The 19,504-nt window shown below is 36.8% G+C and overlaps 1 protein-coding gene across 7 annotated transcripts in view; it reads right to left on the minus strand.

The window, feature by feature from the left end:
- Positions 1 to 13,467: 13,467 nt before the first annotated feature.
- LOC148010626 (Polynucleotidyl transferase, ribonuclease H-like superfamily protein) overlaps positions 13,468 to 19,504 on the minus strand; it is a 50,340-nt gene continuing 44,303 nt past the window's right edge. For 4 of the 7 annotated variants that reach the window (XM_087672025.1, XM_087672020.1, XM_087672026.1 and 1 more), the window contains 4 exons: positions 15,225 to 15,276; positions 15,004 to 15,145; positions 14,812 to 14,886; positions 13,755 to 14,303 (listed from right to left, as the gene is read on the minus strand). In XM_087672025.1, coding sequence (XP_087528151.1) covers positions 14,822 to 14,886; positions 15,004 to 15,145; positions 15,225 to 15,276 — 259 coding nt within the window. In that variant the 3' untranslated portion in view covers positions 13,755 to 14,303; positions 14,812 to 14,821. Of the gene's footprint in view, positions 13,606 to 13,754; positions 14,304 to 14,807; positions 14,887 to 14,961; positions 15,146 to 15,224; positions 15,277 to 19,504 lie in introns of those variants that run through there. The other 3 variants (XM_087672021.1, XM_087672024.1, XM_087672023.1) reach the window with 3 other exon arrangements.

Raw genomic sequence — 19,504 nt, forward strand, 5'->3', positions numbered from 1 at the left:
CTCAAAGGGATACCACTCCTTGATGGCATCTAATTCTCCTAAGGATGATTGAATACATCATCTACATTGGTGATCTCAAAGAAATACGACTCCTTGATGGCACCTAATTCTTCATGCAACTCAACAGTATTATCAAACAAAGCATCTGAAAATGGCATCTACAACACTCCATCAATATCATCAAACAAAGCATGTACCATCTACACCCTCAATCAAAATATTATCTGCTTTCATAGGTAATCTAATATCTATATCCACATTCAAAGTATCCATATCCTCTGCATCCTCAGTAAATGTACCATCTATATTCATCATCAAAGCATTAGCAAATAGCATGTCTACATTACCATACAAAGCATGTGTATCTTGCACATTCTTAAACAATATAGCTTTTTCATTCTCAGACAATATAGCTGCTATATTCTTAGACAATATATCATATGCATCTTTAGTCAAAGCAACATTTGCATTTGTAGTCAATGTAGCATCTACACCCACTATCAATACATTTGTATCATCAATTTTCATGGTCAAAGCATTTATGGAGAACACACCTATAGCTTCAATCAACACATCAAAGAAGAGATATGCATCTTCAACACCTGAATATCATCCAAAGAAGCAATAGAAAAATGCCCAAATTCATCCTTCTTAATCTCTAAATTGTCATCTTGCTCTAGAGCCAAACTATGATATTCTTTTTTAAGAGAATGCTTGAAGTTTTCCAAAGTTGAGAGAGCCATATTTTAGTTGTATGTCTTGAACCTGCATCTTGATTTTACTCTTCACAATCCATTCAAAATGTGCCATCCTCTCATCTTATGGAACACCTCATAGTTGCATCTCCCTATCATAGATTCTGGTATATTTAGATATATTCCACTCATCAAACAGACCTAGTTCACAATCAATCTACAAAAGGGCCTCTATCCCACTTCTCAACTAGACCTATTTCACAATTAATCGAAAAAAGGACCTCTATTGCTAAATCCTCCATCCTTTTGTTGGCTTCTATAACTTCTTATTGCTACATATAGCTTGCAAATGTTGCTTCTTGTTGCTACATATAGTTGTAAAGGTGGTTGCATGTTTGCTGCATATATGTTATTTGTTGGTTTTTCATCATTTTTAGGCTTAGACTACTTGTATCACTCAATATAAGTCCTTGCATGCATTTAGATCCACCCAAAGTTCTCATTAAGCCATTTGAGCTTAATATTGGATACTAAACTATTTTAGAGACTAGTTATGTTGCTAGAAAACTGTGTAAAGACTCCTTGCCATGTGTTCATATTGCTTATCATTTCATGAATACATGACAAATAGTATCCCATATGCATATAGTTGAACTCTTTATGTAAATGGTCTTTCCTAGGTTTTCCTTCACTAAACCTATAGCCACATGACATCATAGAGGAATTCTTGGATCTTCTTATGGTGGGCATTTGTATCTTGTAATAAGTCACTAAACCTCATTATAAGATTATATATTAGTATAAATAAATATTGAAATTTCATCTTGGTTTTTGTAGCCTTAAGGGTATATTTCACTTGCAAATCCAATCAAGCCAATGTGATTTTTCCATAGTTGAATGAAAACAAACTTAACATATTCTCTTTTTTAAAAAATTGAGACTAATGCCTTTGTATATGAAGTTCCAAGGAAAGAAGTTGCTTCTTGAGAAGATGCAACTAGGTAAGTTCCTTCTCAAGCAAATGCAACCACCATATAGCAGGTAAGTTGCTTCTCAAGTAGATATAACCACCGTATAGTTTTTTACATCATTCTAAAGATGGTGCACAATACAAGCAAACCACAACAATATCTTCTACCCTAGTGCATATTTTTTTCAAATCCTAAATATGTCCTCACATATTGCAAGCAAACTAGTTCCAAGATGTTACTATCCTAATGTGTATTCATGCATAATTATAAGCATGTTGGTGTACTATGCAAGCAAACTAGCACCATGATGTTACTCATTTGTAATGTAACTTCATTCATAACCCTATACATGTTGATATAGGATGCAAGCAAACTAGCATCAAGGCATTTCTAATATCTTTAAAATTTTAAAATTTTTCACTTATGTATTTATCATATTTAAGTAATAAATATAAACTAATTTTATCTTTTAGGAGTCCGCTCTATGATGTTGCTAAAGGCTTCAAATATTTAGCAAGTGATTAGGTTTGATTATTTCATATGAATAGATTCTACATGATGAGCTTTTGTTTATATAGGAGGAGTATTTCTTTCATACAAAAGTTTTTCATGCGAAATATTAATGACACTGCAATAATTGTGGTACTGTATGTTTTCTATATGAAGAGGATTTCTACCTAAAAGACATCTATTGTGGAATCCAAGAAAATGCAAGAATACTCAAAAGACCATAATCATATCTCAATTCAATGTGCTACTCATGTCAAAAATGAAGCCATAGCAAGAACAAGAAGAAGCATGCCAATGGTCTACATGAAACACACCTCATGCACAGTGGCCATGGAGACAAACCTCTATGAGAGCTTAGAGGAGCATCCTCAAAGCTCCATGAGGAGATTTACAAAAGATTCTTAAAAGATAGGAATAATGGCACATTCTTGCCTTGTATAGTGATCCCTAATTCTAAATAATTACAAAGGCTGAGGGCTAAAATTACCTCATTACAATATAGTTGTATTAAATATACAGAACATATTCGTGCATAACATGGCCATATAAATGCAACTTAGATAGCCACCCTCCTTCAATGGAGAAGGATTTGAGGTAGAGAAGAAATGTGAAGGTCTCAAAAGAGACCATAGATTTTTATTTTTCCCACTATAGATACCACTACAACCAATAAACCTATGCTTATGTGATTTGGCCTTATGGGTGATGCGAAGCTCTAATGGAAGTATTGCAACAAGGATAGCATCCTAATAGGATTCCCAAGCTTGGGAATATATCAAAGAAGTGGTAAGATAACTCTACCTTCCATCTTCTCACCAATCAATCAAGTTGAATGAATTCTTCAACTTAAAGCAAATTACAATGTCACTAGAATAGTAATATCCAAGTCCGTAACCTTGAGGAGGAATGCCCCAACCATAACCATTAAACATGTCGCCCAATTTTGTTGAGGCCTTAATGCACCCTTGGATAATCACTTGGAGACAATGCATCCCAAGTCCCTTCAAAATGCTCTTGTTAGGGCTAAACCTGTTGGATGTGAGATAAATGCAAATTTTCTCAAATGAGAGGTAATCCCAAAACCTCTTCCAAGGGCCAGTATTATTAGAAGCAACATTATAGAAACCAAGATATCGTTTTAAGAAGGGTAAAATACCTCCTTAATTCTCACATCTATTCATCAATCTACAAAGTTAATTGTCTAAGGCTTGGCCCAAGTTTCCAATTTATGTGCTTCAATGTGGCAAAGTAGTATATCTTGGAAACAATTGCCCAAAGCCCAAGATTTAACTTTTGCCAAGGTAGAGGCCATGAGAATCAAGGCCATTCAAAAATAAGAATGGATGATGATGTGGATAAGTTCATATAGTTTTCATCCATGCAAAGGCAAAACCAATATTTGCAAGAGAAAGAGGATGAGTATGATTGCATCTATGCACTCATGGAGCACCATAGCCCCAATTGACAATGTGAAGTCATACAAGAATCAACTACATATTTGAGTGAGATATTTTGATTCCTTATTGATAGTCAAAGTGCATCTTGTTTTATTTTACCACAATGTAGGAGGTTAGAAATAACCCGACTACTAGCTAGGACCAAGATAGTAGAATTGGCCTCTAGAGTGAGCCACTAGTAGGGAAATCAATTCCCAAGCTAAGGTATGAAACCTCAACTTGGGATCAAAGTTGACCCACTATCACTTCAAAGCTCTTCCATTAGAAATATATAGTAAGATATAAGGAATGGACTAGTTATTTATTGATGATGGAAGGATCCGAATTTGCATAGGGAAACTTCACTTTCCTCAATTGGGATGGGCAAGAAGTTTGTGTACAAGGAAAGATGGTCCAAGCCCAAGTCTACCTAGAAAGGCCAAGAATCACGTATAAGAATTCCTAAATGTCCAACATATCATTCTTGTCAAATTCAAGGAAACTCAACAAGAGCATGATAATGACCTAGATAGCTTGTGGAATTTTATGATGTATTTCTCAAAGAACTACTAGGTTTATAGCTGCCTTGGAGATTGATCAAAAATTTGAGATAATCTCAAGATCCCGACCAATCTCAATTGATTCTATAAGATTGCCTTTGTGTAGGCTTGTGAGCTCAAAACTCAACTTAAATTTCAAGCAAGGGTTCATCCTCCCTAGTAGTTTTCCATGGGAAACACCAACATTATTCCAAAGAAAGAAGGATAATACCTTGCACCTCTACATGACTATAGAGGTATAAATCGAGCAATCATGAAAAATAAGCACTCTATTCCTAGCATTGACAATTCTTGGATGGATTACATGGCACCAACGTGTTTTCTAAGATTGACCTAAAGTTTTTCTATTATCAAATTAGGATTAGGAAAAAAAATGTCCTAAAGTTAGCATTGAATATACACTATGGTCATTATGCATCCATCATCATGTCCTTTGGTCTAACCAATGCTTCGAATGCATTCAACAAACTTGTGTAATACATAATCCAATCATGAAGAGATGAGATTGTCCTAGTCTTCTTTGATTCTTTGATGATATCCTAATTTACTTCAAGACAGAGGTGAAGAACAAAGATCACATACATAAGGAACTAGAGTTGTTACATGCTCACAAGCTCTCTGCAAAGAGGAGCAAGTGTATATTCTTCACTAATTAGATTAAATATCTAGGATTGTTTGTTTCCAAGGATGGTATATCTATATTTCTAAGGTTATACCTCCTCTCTCCTAAGGCTCAAGTTTAAATTTGACCCACCATGGACTCTCTCCCAAATTTTCACACAAGATTCTTCTTTGAGGTATTTTAGAAGATTCTTCTTTGAGGTATTTTGGCTCTCTCGTTGCCTCAATTTTAAATTAAGAATCTAAGAAAACTTAGGCTCCATTTCAAATCGGATGAACAACTTTTACTTCCTAAAGCTTGAATGAAAAGTGGCCCTCACATAAGGCTCAAGCTTCATTTCAAAGGTGAGTATTTGACTCCTCCTATTTCAAGCTCAATTTCAAAATTGAGCCATTGACTTTCCTTTTCCTAGGGTAAATTTTGATTTTGAGCCGCTAGTTACTCTTCTTGGGCTCAATTTTTTGGTTGACCTTACAATTCTCCTTAGGTAGTTTGGATTTTAAAATTCAACCTCCTCTAACTCTTCTTTTCTCAAGCTCAATTTCTGAGGTTTAGCCTCTACAAGGATTATTTCTCCTCTCTTCTTGTGGTCAATTTCAAATTTGAGCCTCTAAGCGGCCAACTAATACCCCTTTCTCTTAGGCTCGTGTTTCTTTTCTCAAGCTTAAAAGTGAGCCTCTAAGAGGCCTCAACCTCAATTGAAAACTATTTATTTCACCCTCCCCTCATTTTCAAACTGTCTTTAATTACTCAATCTTAAAATGAAGTTGAAATTGAAAGGAGATATGTATATATTCTATTTAATGTGAGCTAGCAACAATGTTATGGATCATCTCACTTACCTTAATGTATGAGTTTGTTAATTAATCTTGAATGTTCGATGGAAACATACTATACTACAAAGCATAAATTGTATGTATAACATTTGAAATACTTTGAAATTTGTATTTTTTGAAAATGTGTCCTTAATAAGTGTCAAGTTTATTAAATCGGTCAAACCATCTTCCTTCTTTCTCTTTATTAGAAATGCATGTTAAAACATAAGGCATTCAACTTGTGTAAAATCTCACTTCTTCCTCTTTTGATCCATATGCAAAAAATCTTGAAATCATGCATTTCTTTTATGTTCATGATAACTTCTTTTTGGCATTTAAGAATTTTGCTTGATCCACATTGTTTTAGACAAGGTAAAAGCATTGTACATAAACGCTCAACAAATGTGCTAAAAATTATGATCCTGTGCATATCCTACCATCTGAAAAATCGCTTTTTACATTTTACAACCCACCACCATGTACAAGTATATACATGTATCCAAGAACAACCCAGTTTTGTTACGGCATGCTATGCTATCCACCTACCAATATAAAAGAAATGGCAAAGCACCACCACAACTAGAGAGTACAAGGTTTACATGTATGATTGTAAGATTAGAATCATTGTAAAAATTTTGATAAGCGGAAAACAATTTTGGGATTAATTCTTTCATTGTACACAACATAATCCATAAATGTATTTTTAAAAAATTTTCTTCAATTATGTCATTTGGAAGACAAGTAAAATGATATGCTCATGACTTCTTCCAATCCATAAATACCATCAACAAAAGCTAATTGTATTTTTTTAACATAGCAAGACACTTTACATCCACGTTGCATATCCTTATTTCTCTCCATTGCTTACTCTTCACAAATTAATTTAAAATGTTTCCTTTACTACTATTTCAAGTTCTTCTTAATCTCTCTTTCTCTTACATTAAACCTCTAGATTTGCAGAAGTGCTACATAGTCCTATAATCTCAACATTAAAGAAAGAAAATCCTTTGAGTATATATCATGAAAAAGAATGGACCATAGTGCCTTCAATATTTTCATAATTGTAAGTAGCAAGGAAACTCTTTTGACAACAATTGCATTGCAATGCAAATTTGATGTTTTCATCACTCATAATAAATAATGCAACACTCTCTATACCATACTTTCCTTTATTCTTCTAGACAAAGGATTGTTTTTCGGCCACATCCTTCTTGCATACATGAAATATTTTTGGAAGATGTCTCTTGGGTATAGCCATATCAATCTACATGCTTTGATTACTGGAGCTCTCTAGCATATAGGAAAATTTACATATCATTCAAAGTCACTCAATCGAATGGATATTTTTCCACCATTACCTTCTTCCATACCTAAAACATATTGGTAAGACTTAGGCTTGTTCATAGAAAGACTTATTTGAATGCTTTTGTGCTTGCACCTCTATAGTATAATATTAAAGGAAACCATCATATCATTCAAAGTGTCTCGACTAAATGGTTCAAAAGACAGCTAACCTTGTCTCCTGATTCATGATGAATATGGTCTCCCAAAATATCTAACAATTTGTTTTGTTAGTTTAGTTGAATGTCATGCACTTGATAAGGTATTCAAGTATAAGATTCAAAAGATATCATGGAAATCAAAAGACAATGTAGTGTATTACCATTAGTAAAGAGAAAACATACGAAGTAGGTGTCAAGAGAAGTGGAAGTAAATGGGTGAGGATAATGCTAGAACTAAGTGTCAAGGTTGTAAATGAATATCAAGTGGCAAAGGTCCCTCTAAGAACTTCAAGGTTAGCGTTAAATCTAGGGATAGTTGTAAGTTTGGTTAGGGTTAGGGCCATGGCTATGCCTAACTATAAAGGTGGCCTTTGGATTAAGGACCCACTAAGTTTGTCTCACAAGGTTTCAAAGGGCACACATGTCATTTTCACATTTGCATCAATGAAATACAAGAAGCTAGTATAAAAGAACACTACATATAAAATCAACAAGTGCAACCAACATGACACTAGTACAATAATTTTATATCAAGAATAGCAAATACAACAAAAGAGCACTATAGAATGAGCAAGTGCAACCAACACAATCTTAGGACAATAGTTGTATATTAAGAATAGAAAATATCAACATAAGTTATTTTTGGCATTATTAAAAGATCCCTTTCATAAAAAGCTAAACTCTCGATACCTTTAAAGTACATCTTAATTAGATGTTTCAATTGATTGAAAGTAATAGTATATGAAAGTAACTTAAGTTGAAGCAATGCACCAAGTTATAGGTAATACAATAAACTTACTTGATAGCACAAGTTAGTAAATTTCTTTGGAATTAGGCATAACCTAATATAATGTATCAAGCTAACTTGATGCATTCCATGTTGCTAAGAATACCTACTAAATGTTGGCAAACTTGACTAAATGTATCAAGTTCCTTAGAAATTATGTTGATACTTTCAATCAAACTTTGACATTTTTATATACTACTTGATCTAGGGTATGAAGTTGCCTAGTAATTTTGTTAATTGTTTGACCAACTTGATGCATTGATCAAATAAAATGAAATGACTTTTTGAGAGACAATGCAATGCATCAAGCACATGGAAAATGTTATTTGCCAGTACTTGAAAATAGTCATCATATTTATGAGGATCTTAATACATTGCATACGATACTCAATCAATTTTACATTACTAAAAGAAATTTTGATAAATTGAATGAAATGCTTGACAAACTTTAGAATGAGTGAACTTGATACACTACAACTTTTATTATGTTTCCATTGCTTTTTTCATAATGCTCAATCATCATTGAAAAGTGTCTAAGTGTCTTTTTTTTTCCCAACAACTAGATGCAATTTGATGCTACACATCAAGTTTGTATCATTGAGGTGAGGTTTTTCAAAAACATAATATAATCACATTTTTTTCAAGGAAAGTAGTCTCAAGGAATGCACCCCAAAATAAGTAGGTGCACCATGTATGAAGAACATAAGTGTTATTTTATTTGGAAAGCTTTAGATGAGTTTATGAGATTACATTTATAAAAGGAGATTTTTAGATGTAATTTTAAAAACATGTTTATTTTGAGAAAGGGGTTATTTTACTATCTTTAAAGGGGTTTTTAAATACCCTTTGAATGCACATGATGTGGATGGTTTCTTATAGATAGATGCATGATCTGATCATTTCTTATGAGTACAACCTTCTTGGAGTTGATGTGCTACATCAACTTCTCCTAGCTTTGAACTTTTTTAATCTTCTTTTACCTCATGTTCAACATCTTCTTGCTCAATATCTTTTTTTTCATCCTAATCTTCATGGTGCTTGCGGTGATTTACAATGTGGGCAACCAAATATTGTGCTTCTTTACCATGGGTATGGAGTCATTAAGTATGATAGCCTCATGGAGATTATGCTCAACTATAGTCTCGATCATCAACGAAATAATCATCTTCATCTAGATAAAGGTGGTCTATGTGGCATAGCAACCATATCCCAATAGCTTTTGAGGAAAGATAGTGTAATAGATGCAAAATAACCCTTCTATATTCAATGATGACTCTTTTATTTTGAGTATTGGCTCTTTCATAATGGGTGGTCATCATTTGTGTAATGGCATTTCTATTTTGGCCGCTTCTATTTTGGACAATGGCACAAGTATACTAGGTGATGTGATTGATCAAGATTCTCATCACATATTGATAAGCATGATTCTCATTGTGAGGACTTCATTGGTTGGTATGATAATTTTTTGTTTGGCATGATAATTATGAATATCATAAACTATAACAAGTATGATCATTCTCATGATCTTCCATGTCAAGAATGATGATCGTAATCAACATCAAGTTGTGATTAGGTACATGATTGCAATGCAACATTTGTATTGGGGATCTTAGGGAATTCATACCTTCCCTACTCCTTTAGTTCACACTTAAGGCATCATTAGGGGTACTACCTCACCCCTCTTCTAAGCAAAAGTGTAGTAAAACAAAAACCATGCTTGCTCATTGACCTTGAGGACAACATAGTGCACTTTTCTTGCTCATCAACCTCAAGGACAATATAGTTCACTTTGCTTGCATTTTCCATGCAACATGCTTGATCTGCATATCAATATTAGGTCTCACACAACATTAGGCCAAGCACAAAACACAAGAGCATGATGTGAGGCACGCACACGCACCTACACATGCACATGGAAGCACTATAAAATGGACCTTAATGGATTTATATAGCTATGTTTTAATCCTCCATCATGGCATCCTCTCTCTAACATCAAGATGGCAGCACATTACAATTATGGGATTTGGAATATGTCTATCAAACTATTATTAAGATGCATTCTCATTGGAAGTGTGATGAAGCAAACGATAAATTGATTAAGTCTTGGTTAAAGTAAGTCTAAAGGCAATCAAAAAGCAATGCTCAACCTAGCTCATCAATTAAAGATAACTTGGTCTATCTTTACATGCAATATAAAATGGCAGTAGTCTATGGCGATCGAATGCTCGTGTTGGGAGTGTTTTAATACATTGTATTTTAACTTGTAGGTTGAATATTTGTATCTTGAGCTGGCCATAGCAGTAAGCAGTTTTTGAACTATTTCCAGCATAGGGATCCCTGGTTTTATTATTGGGTTCTGTGATTGGTAGTTCTGTAATTGGTGGTTCCATATTACTTTTTAGTCAATTTCGTTGCACACAAGGGAAAGAGTGTATTTGAAGTAACATGATTGCATGAAGGGTAACTATGTCTGGTTGTTTCCTGTTTTCTTTTGATTTGCATTTAAACACTGGTTGCTTGCAAATAGGAACATTTAACCATGTTGATGTAGACTGGTTTAACAGTAGGGTGTTCTATTCCTGCCTGTTTGGATGAATCAGTCATATCATCGGATATGACATTCAATATGACCAAATCTACTTCTCTCACCATGACTGGCCACCCCCGTGTGGAACACGGAGTGTGAACAGACATAAGCTTATGGGCTCATCAAAACCATTGACTCTTCCTAGTATGCACAATTCCATCAAAGGCCTTGTAAACGGTAAGTGGCATTCACAAATTTTGCTTAATGATAAATGATCCTTCCCACCTTAGCCTAAACTTGATCTAGAATATCCAATCCACAGTGATGTCATACCTCATGACCAGCATACCTTCCATCAGTCCCTCCTTCCTAAGTTGCCCATGAAACCATCAGTTCCTCTTCCATACCTGGTCTGTATATGGGCAATAGCCTCATACTATTATAAAACTATAAAGAATGCATCTTCCAAGCTCTATCTGATTCTTGATCTTGTTGGTCCAACAGATGTTTCTAGACAAATTTCATGTCAGGAAATCATAGGTAGCACTAATCCTTGACCATAAGCCAAGTGAAAGGGAATAAATTCAGTGCTAGTATTTTGAGTAGCCCTATATGCCCATCAAGTTTGTAAGTAGATACCCCAATCCTTGGAATGATCTTTCACCAGTCTAAACAATATTCACTATAAACTACCATTGTAAGCTTCTCTACAAACCCATTGAATTGTGGATATATATATATGGGATAGCAAACCTATGTTTAAGAATCCATCATGGCTTTGCCTCTAAAGTTAAGCCTCTAATCAAATACAGTCTCAAAGGAAAAGCAAACTACAACCAATATATTTCATTAGAAATAAGCTGGCATCTCCAGCTTTAGCTCTAGTGTCTAGCCATCTAGTCATATAGTACATTGATGTAGACAATATATTTCATTATATAGTCCATTGATGTAGACAGACGCAACACAAGCCGTATCCACAAATATAAGGGACTGAACATCAGACTCACCTCCCAATCATAGAGCCAAATGGCTGTTAGAGATTGTCATCCCCTAGATAGGCATTTTTCTCAGTTAGGGTGTGTACATATACAGTTTTCCAGCCAGGCAGTCATCTAAGAGAGTTCTCGTGTGCGGAGCAGGTTTGCCACATCTGCAACAGCCATGTAGGATGCAGTTGGACTGCCACGTAGCAGTCCAGTCAGACTGCTGTACGGTCGACCAGTTTTTCTACACAATCGGCTGCATTTAATGCAGTGCAACCGACCTGATTATTTCTTGGCATTTTATTCAGGCTATAAATAGCCTCCCACCAGCACACTCTCTCAGTCTTGCAGTTGCAGATTTCAGGGCAAAGAACGGGCAGATTGCAGCAGACTTCGAGGTGTCCAGCAGGGAGACATTGTCGAGGTCAAGATACGCTGACATACAAACTGCACCCGTGTACATATCTGCATTCCTTTGTAATCAGCATACTTTATACAGCAGATCATGTTCTGTCTCTTTCTCTCTCTCTTCTCTCCGTGTTCACTCTACTCTCTCAGTCTGCTCTCTCAAGATCATTAGGTGCGCTCCCTACTTTGCAAGAATAACATGAAAGTTCAAATATGCTTTCTTTGACATTGACATTAATTTGATCCCTTCTGTGGCTCCAAACATTTGACTCGAGAATTCTTGGCCAGCTTTATCCTAAACATGGGCATTCCAGTCATCTTCAGATGCAGTTATGACACATAGTTGGGCTCACCATCCACGTAGATCACTTTCCTTCCATGTATCCAAGAAATCGTAACAGGGACTATATCCTCAAAAAATCAAATCATTCCAACATGTTCTGCCCTGGTTCTCCCTTTTTTCAAACTAACAAGCCCATACCATTACCTCCTAACTAAAAGTGATATCAGCATTTTTGCTTTTCAATCTTCTAACAGAGTATAGAAAGCTTGGCAGGTCCCTAAGCATAATCTCCCAGTTGTATCTTTCTTCTAGACCTAGCTCTTCCATGACCTACTTTCCCTTTTTGGCTATAGAGAATCATTCCTGGTACCTTTCACCTGGGCCCTTGCACTCTTATTTGCCATCAAATCAACATCACCACCAACACCTAACATGCCCGCCTCTGTCAAATTTACATTAGATGGACCCTGATCCAATCTCCTTTCTAACTACTGCCTAGCTAGCTCAACTTGTCTTGGTTCTTGTTGATGCCTCACCGCTAACCTATCATTATGTCTCTCATTCCAGGTGGTATAAGGTACAGCTCTCCTTTTCTTGGCTAAGGGAAAGCATGAGCAATATGCTCTTTCCCTAGAATAAACACACTCAAATTTTTCCCACCTGCTTCTTGGAGGTCATCTTTATCCTGCTCTCCCTTGAAGCAATCAAGCATGCATCATAGTTTAGCTTTGCAAGCTGCTCTTGCACCTTTCATGATGTGCACTGGCTATATCGACCCACTGTGGACAGTTGCCCCATATCGCCCACTACAACCTCAACAATACATGGGCATGGAGTCATAGCTACAGCTATCCTTCTTACTTGATTTCCCCTCCTTCGCATCTTCCTCTACTTTTCCTTGGCTATTTCCACTATCTCTTCATATTCCCACTACCTCTTCACAGGTGTCCAGGTCTTTAATATTCACCTTCTCTTTCAATTCTCTAGACACTTCAGTCCATCTTTCCTCAAAACTGGTTGCAACTTTGCAATCTCTTCACCTCTTCCTCCTAGTACATTCGTGCAAGAGATCTTCATATGTCTTCTCATGCTTTCCTCTTTGTAAACTTAGTGGTCAATCTTGTCCATTCTAGTTGGCCTTTATTTCCTAGTATCCCCCAATAGCCTAGCTGACCAATTGAGAAGTGTATCCACGATGCTCAACTTGTCAGCATCAGTGTCCCTACCACTGCCAAATGCAACCCATTCCAACTTCCTTCGGAACCCACCAACATCCTCTCCTTCTGCACCTGCAAAGGGTCCATATCCTGGAGTCACCACCATCGGTTGAGCTTGTATTAGGATGGGCTGACACTCTTATCCCAACACACTTTTGAACTTTACAAACCAGAAAGATCCTTGGCAGGGACACTTCTCGAAGCAAGGTGGCTTGCCTCTGGGAACCACCAAATACAAATCCCAGAAAAAAACCAAGAATCCCCGATCTAGAAATAGCTCAATGCCCTGTCCAGCTCAAAACACAAACATTCAAGTCAGTAACTCAAAGTGTGACCCATTGAAGCCCTCCAAAATGAGCAGTCAATATCCATATGTTGCAATCAGTTTATGCTACATGTAAAGTAGATCAAATGTACACGAGAAACCAGAAACTGTATAGAAAAATTGGGTTTCTGCATGAATAATGTCTATAAATGATAGAAACAACATCCTTTATTTACTAGGCTTTCTTTAGACTACTTCAGTCTGTCATCAATCTGTTTTACTGCTTTAAACCAGACTGTCAGTAGTTTCTGTGAAGAAGTTACTTTCTGCTTGCTTTCTAGCAGTGTGTCACTGCTTTTTAGCACATGGTCACTACTTTCTGCTGCTTTTTAGCAGTCTGATGTAGCATCTGGTAGCACTGGGAACAATCTAGGAATCTCGCACAAAACCATCAATTAAGAGAAAAACCGAACTCCTCCTCCCTCCTCTGGAGATCTTCAATTACTTGCTTGTACAAAGTCAATTCTGCAATTACCTACCGCATACAAGAACAAACAGGCCTACGTTCTCCCTTGTCTGAAATTTACAAGCTTTAAGCAGCAAGCTGCAGAGCCACTTCTCTTCCTGTCCATTCCAGGAGAGGAGATAATCCAAGATCTGGTCTACACTGAATATAAAGCAGCTCCCATCTGGCTATTCTCCAGGTTTTGGCAATTCTCCTTTCCAAGGCAACAGCAGCAGCAACAAGAACAAAGAATTAACATTTGCTAGAGCACTGTTACCAGCAAGAAAAATCCACATAATTTCTTCTTCGCACTCTCTTTTTCTCAAACACACCTAGCAAACCCAAGCCATTTACCCCCTTTCTATTCTTGTCAAACAAGCAGCCTCGTACCTTCTGAAGTCTTCTAATTTCCTTTGTACATTTTAATCCCTTATATTTATTGGCAACTAATGCTAGGGAGCCTCTTTGGAAACTGATAAGAAATGTTGCCAGGTTTATGTGTCTGTTGACACTCTGGCCCCCAAACATGGTTGCAAGCATTCTCTCACCAACATCAATACAAAACTTTATTGATTGCATTTTATCCTAAACACGCACAAGGCTAATGCATAATTATTGACGACACTTCCCTCCACAATACTATCAAACAGAACATAAGCGCTCAATTTCCTGATCAAGATATCCTGAATATATTCACATCATATGAAGAGACATCTACCTACATCAAGGGTTCTAATCTTCATCTTTTGTGGCATACAAAGAATTAATGAGAAGAGGCCAATCTCCTTCAAAGCTTGCTGAAAGGAACAAAACAAAGAACATTGCACCTTATGCAAAGCACAACCATTTCGAATTGAGAATAAAAGACTAACTTCAAAGTTGTAACTTGTGATTGTCTTCATAAAGCTCCTCACCACCACCACCAGCATCATCATCATCATCATCAAATCCAGAAGTTGAATAGCCCTCACACAAGCGCTGTTGCACCAACATATTTTTGGGCACAACTAGTTCAGCATGATTTCCAGCATTATCAAAATAACTTCTCAGTAGCATCTGCAAAACTTTACCGAGTTAGAACCCACAAAGATCAAATAGTACCTCAAAAAACTAAAAAGCCCAAGTATAAGCATACCACAGCAGCATAAGCATCAATTTGTGTTCGTCGACCTTTTTTGGTGGAGCCCCTTCATGATACCATAAATTAGATAGAGCTTAAATCTCAGACAAATTTCTTGGATGAAACCCTTCATTATACCCTAAATAGCTTATAGAGAGAACTCAAATCTCAAAGGACTATGCCTAAGGTGAAAAATCTAAGAATCTTCACAATGAACTTAACCACAATACAAAAACCCTCTTTGTTTGTTTAAGGGGCACCATATAAATGGTCTCATCAAGCCAATAATCACAAGCTTGAATCCTCAAACAAGAGCAAAATGTTGTACTCTCGAATCACAAAATAGAACACAAAAAAAGGCCATAATATTTCTTCTTGGTGCTTTGATCTGTTGGAACTTGTAAGTAACATAGATTCATAAGTCAGAAAAGCCATATCAATCAAGCATATTGCATTGGACACTTATCAGACTGGTCATAAAGTTGCAATAGTTACATGGATAGCAAATCACATGAGTAATATGAGTAACAGAAGTGATGAATAAATTTAGGAACTTAGGAGACAAGTTGGAAATCTTGGCATTGTGTCTAATGGAACCAATAAAACACATTAGCACTAGGAAGGTTCACATCGGCAGGATTCAAATTTGATGCCTCAATGATACCTCAGAATACTTATCTTAAACAAAATATTTTAACAAATAAAAGATTTATATGTGTACTTTGTAAAGTCTTAAAATTTTGCAGACTTTGAAAGAAAATGTCAATTTTTACCGAGAAGCTTAAGCCTAGAGGCCAAATCTAAATACCAAAGCATCTTATTCCTAATAAGAGTGCAGCCAAAGTTAAATCTCTCTCTTAGGAGTTTTCTCATGTGCAAATCCCACTCAACTCCTCATATCAATAGTCTGACAACAGGAAACCACAATTTAGTCAATCACAGATCATTATCTCCCTCCCAAAATTCAGGGCTTGAGCATCCCATATCAATTGAAGTCAAAAAGATTCCACATTTGCAAATGTTCCACACATCATTTACTCCTGCACAATTGCTCAATTTTCACATAGACACCAAGACAAATTGGCCCAAAACCTTTGTGCCCCTTGCAACATCTATTTACTCTTTATTGCAGAATATCAGATACAGCAAACAGACTATGAATCCTTTAGGATTGATAGCATATACCTGCACTCTACACAAGCAATCCCCACACAATACCCCAATTACATATGGAGTTATGCAAAATCAACATGCAAGGGAACCAGCCTTCCTTCAATGGATGGGTGGTAATTCCCTGATTACAACTTAATTGCAGCACTAAGCATTTATTGCAAAACTGAAAATTCAAATTTACCAACTAATCCTTGGACAATGGACATCCGGTTGGCCCCAAAACTTGCGCCCCTTTCGGTATTTCTTTAGCTTTATTAAAGTAGAAGTTAATTTACAATGGGATTCTCCCAATCCCCTTCGCAATGCAAACTCCCCATGCTGTCCAAAGTGAATCTGGTTTGCCCCTTGATTCAGGCGATCGATTGGCCTTCACCCACTTCAAGAAGAGTGGAAATGCCTTGACCTCCACCTCATTTCAGCTGAAAATCACCTTCAGCCATGAATAATTCAGGTCTTGGAGTCAATGTCTGGCACACTTCCTAAGGCAGCTGTTGAACCCTAATTTACAACAAATTAGGGTTTACAAAGTAGAGAAAATTGAAATTCCTCAACTCCAAGGATCCAAATGCTAAGATTTTCAAAGCAAGGATGTGAAATGGCTAGAGAATGAGAAAGAATGCTAAGGAGAGAGCAAAGTCAAAGTTTTGTCACAAGAAATGACTAAAGATCAGTCAAATGCAGACGTTGCCCTGTCCCACAGCAATAAATGCTGTCGCCTTGTCACAACTCTATAGAAACACAATTAGTATCCTTTTTCATTAATTTGTCTATATAATGATTTATTAAATTTATTTCCTTTGCACTAATTAGATATAAAGAAAAGTGCATTGGAGCTGGCCACTGATGAGTGGTCACAGGTTATGGTGGACCCACACAGTGGGTTAGAGAAAAGATAGTTCACACTTCCACCTATATGACCCGATTGGGCGCCTGTGACTAGAACTCACACATATCAGGGTTAGACTCGCACACAGAAAGGATTGATGCCTTGAAGTGTGGGCTAGATCCACCAGAACAAACAGTTACAATCAACAAGATGGCATGATCATGAAATGCTTGTATAATGTGCATGTGTGGGCTGAAAGCTTGAAATGCACATTTCTTTGCATAGGAAAGTCACATGAAGATTCGGATACCATTTTTGCGATGTACACGGAAAAAGCTTTCATATGACACCCATATTGGGGGGGTCCCTAAATTTTAGGAGATCCCTAAAATTTAGGAGGTCCCTAAATTTTAGGAGCCTCGAATTAGCCTAAAAACGCTAGTCCTAAAAAATAGGGATGTCATTTTAAAAATAGTAAGTTCTGTACTCTGACTGTGCTTACTAAATTTGGATGTTTCTATTCTTGACAGTATTCAACCCAAAAAGGAAGGCCATAGAGAAGAGACAAGTGTCAAGACACTTGTCACACAAGTTTCCAAGTGTCCCACCACTTGTCACATCTCATGACATGTGGCTGGACACTTGTCTTGTGCTACTCCACTTTCCCCTTTTGTACTAGCTCTCCCCTCTCCTATAAATAAGAGCTCGTTTTTCTTCATTCAACATCATTTTTCTTTGCTATAAACTCATGTAAAGAACCCACAGATAGCCAGAAACTGGCCCCATCCATCCCCATCATCATCCCCCACTTCTCCATTATCAAATTCCTCCATATTCCCTCTTCTATCACTGTTGTTTTACAAGACAGCAAGCTTGTAAATTCATTACAGCACCTCCTTCTCGAGCTCTTTCTTCCATTTTAGCTACAAGAAGCAAGCCCTATCCATGTACTGCTGATCAACGATGGAGAAAGGCTGAATTCCCCTTTTTCTTCTCTCATACTGTAAAGAAATCAGTTCTTATCATTGCATAATAGATAATGCATGTGTGTTTGTACATCTTTGCATGATCTTGTGAGAGTGAGAATTACTTCTTCTCACTCTCAGGTTGATTGTAACTGAGCTCTTCCCTAAGGAACTTGGGTTGAGCAGAAATACATTCCTTCGGGGGGGGGATTGCCCATCTTCAACCCTCAATCTTGTCTCCATTACTTTTACATTTTCATGGCTGTAATTTTGTGAGTAATTTTCATTTTCAGCTTTACGTGTTCATTCTCTTTTATATTAAATCTCGAAAACAAGCGAATATCATAATTGTTAAGCATACTACGTTGTTCGGGGCGTTTACAGTGGTATCAGAGCTTTGGCTCGGTCCTCACCCCCAACACTGGTAGTGCTTACAACTATAAGTTTATTTGTTTTCAGCCCTTGCATTGAGTGCTTGAGCATATATATATATATATATATATATATATTTAGTCTCAATGGATCAATCGAGTGCTATCCTTCAAGCCATTCAAAGTCTTAGAGAGGAGAATCAGCAAATTCGTAAGCAACTTCTTAAACTAGAAAAAGTTGAGAATCCCAAAGAATTCAAGGAAATAAGCCCATCTACTTCAAGGAAACAAAGCCATACCAATGAAAGGAGCCGATCAAGAAGTCCAATTACTTCTAAGAGGCAGTCCCATTCTACTTCAAGACAAAGAAAGAGATCGCGTCGAAGCTCATCCTCTTCTTCAAAGTCATCTGGCGCCTATTCTGATGGATCCTCTTCTAGTAATGAAGAGTCACACCCTTCTCGTGGAAGACCTCATCATCGTCAAAGGCGTCAACATTCTTCACCCTCGTCTCCATCTTCATCCCCATCAAGCACTTCATCATCTTCAATCTCAAGATCCGAGCATGGACGAAGGCATAAGAAGAAGAAGAAGACTAAGTCACTATCTCAACTTGAAAAGAAGATCAAGTTCAGTATGTATGATGGTTCCCGAAATCCTGATCTTCTTCTGAAGTTTATTCGTCAATTTCAAATTTTGTATAGTCGTGACGAGTATAAAGAAAAAAAAAGATTAAGTTTGCAGCTTTACATTTAACCGACTTAGCCCATACTTGGTGAACGGGGTTGGAATATGATCATGCTGCCCCAAAATCATGGCGGTCCTTTGTTCGCCTGATACAAAGCCAATTTCTTCCTGTTCATTTCAAAAGAGATGTAAAAATGGAATGGGATCGGCTTTGGCAAAGGAAAAATGAGTCACTTGGTGACTATACCAAGAGATTTTGGGAGCTACTTTTGA

Source organism: Lygodium microphyllum, chromosome 29, assembly GCF_053477565.2.
Source record: "Lygodium microphyllum isolate KBCC chromosome 29, Lygodium_microphyllum_v1.1.10, whole genome shotgun sequence".
NCBI lineage: Eukaryota > Viridiplantae > Streptophyta > Polypodiopsida > Schizaeales > Lygodiaceae > Lygodium > Lygodium microphyllum.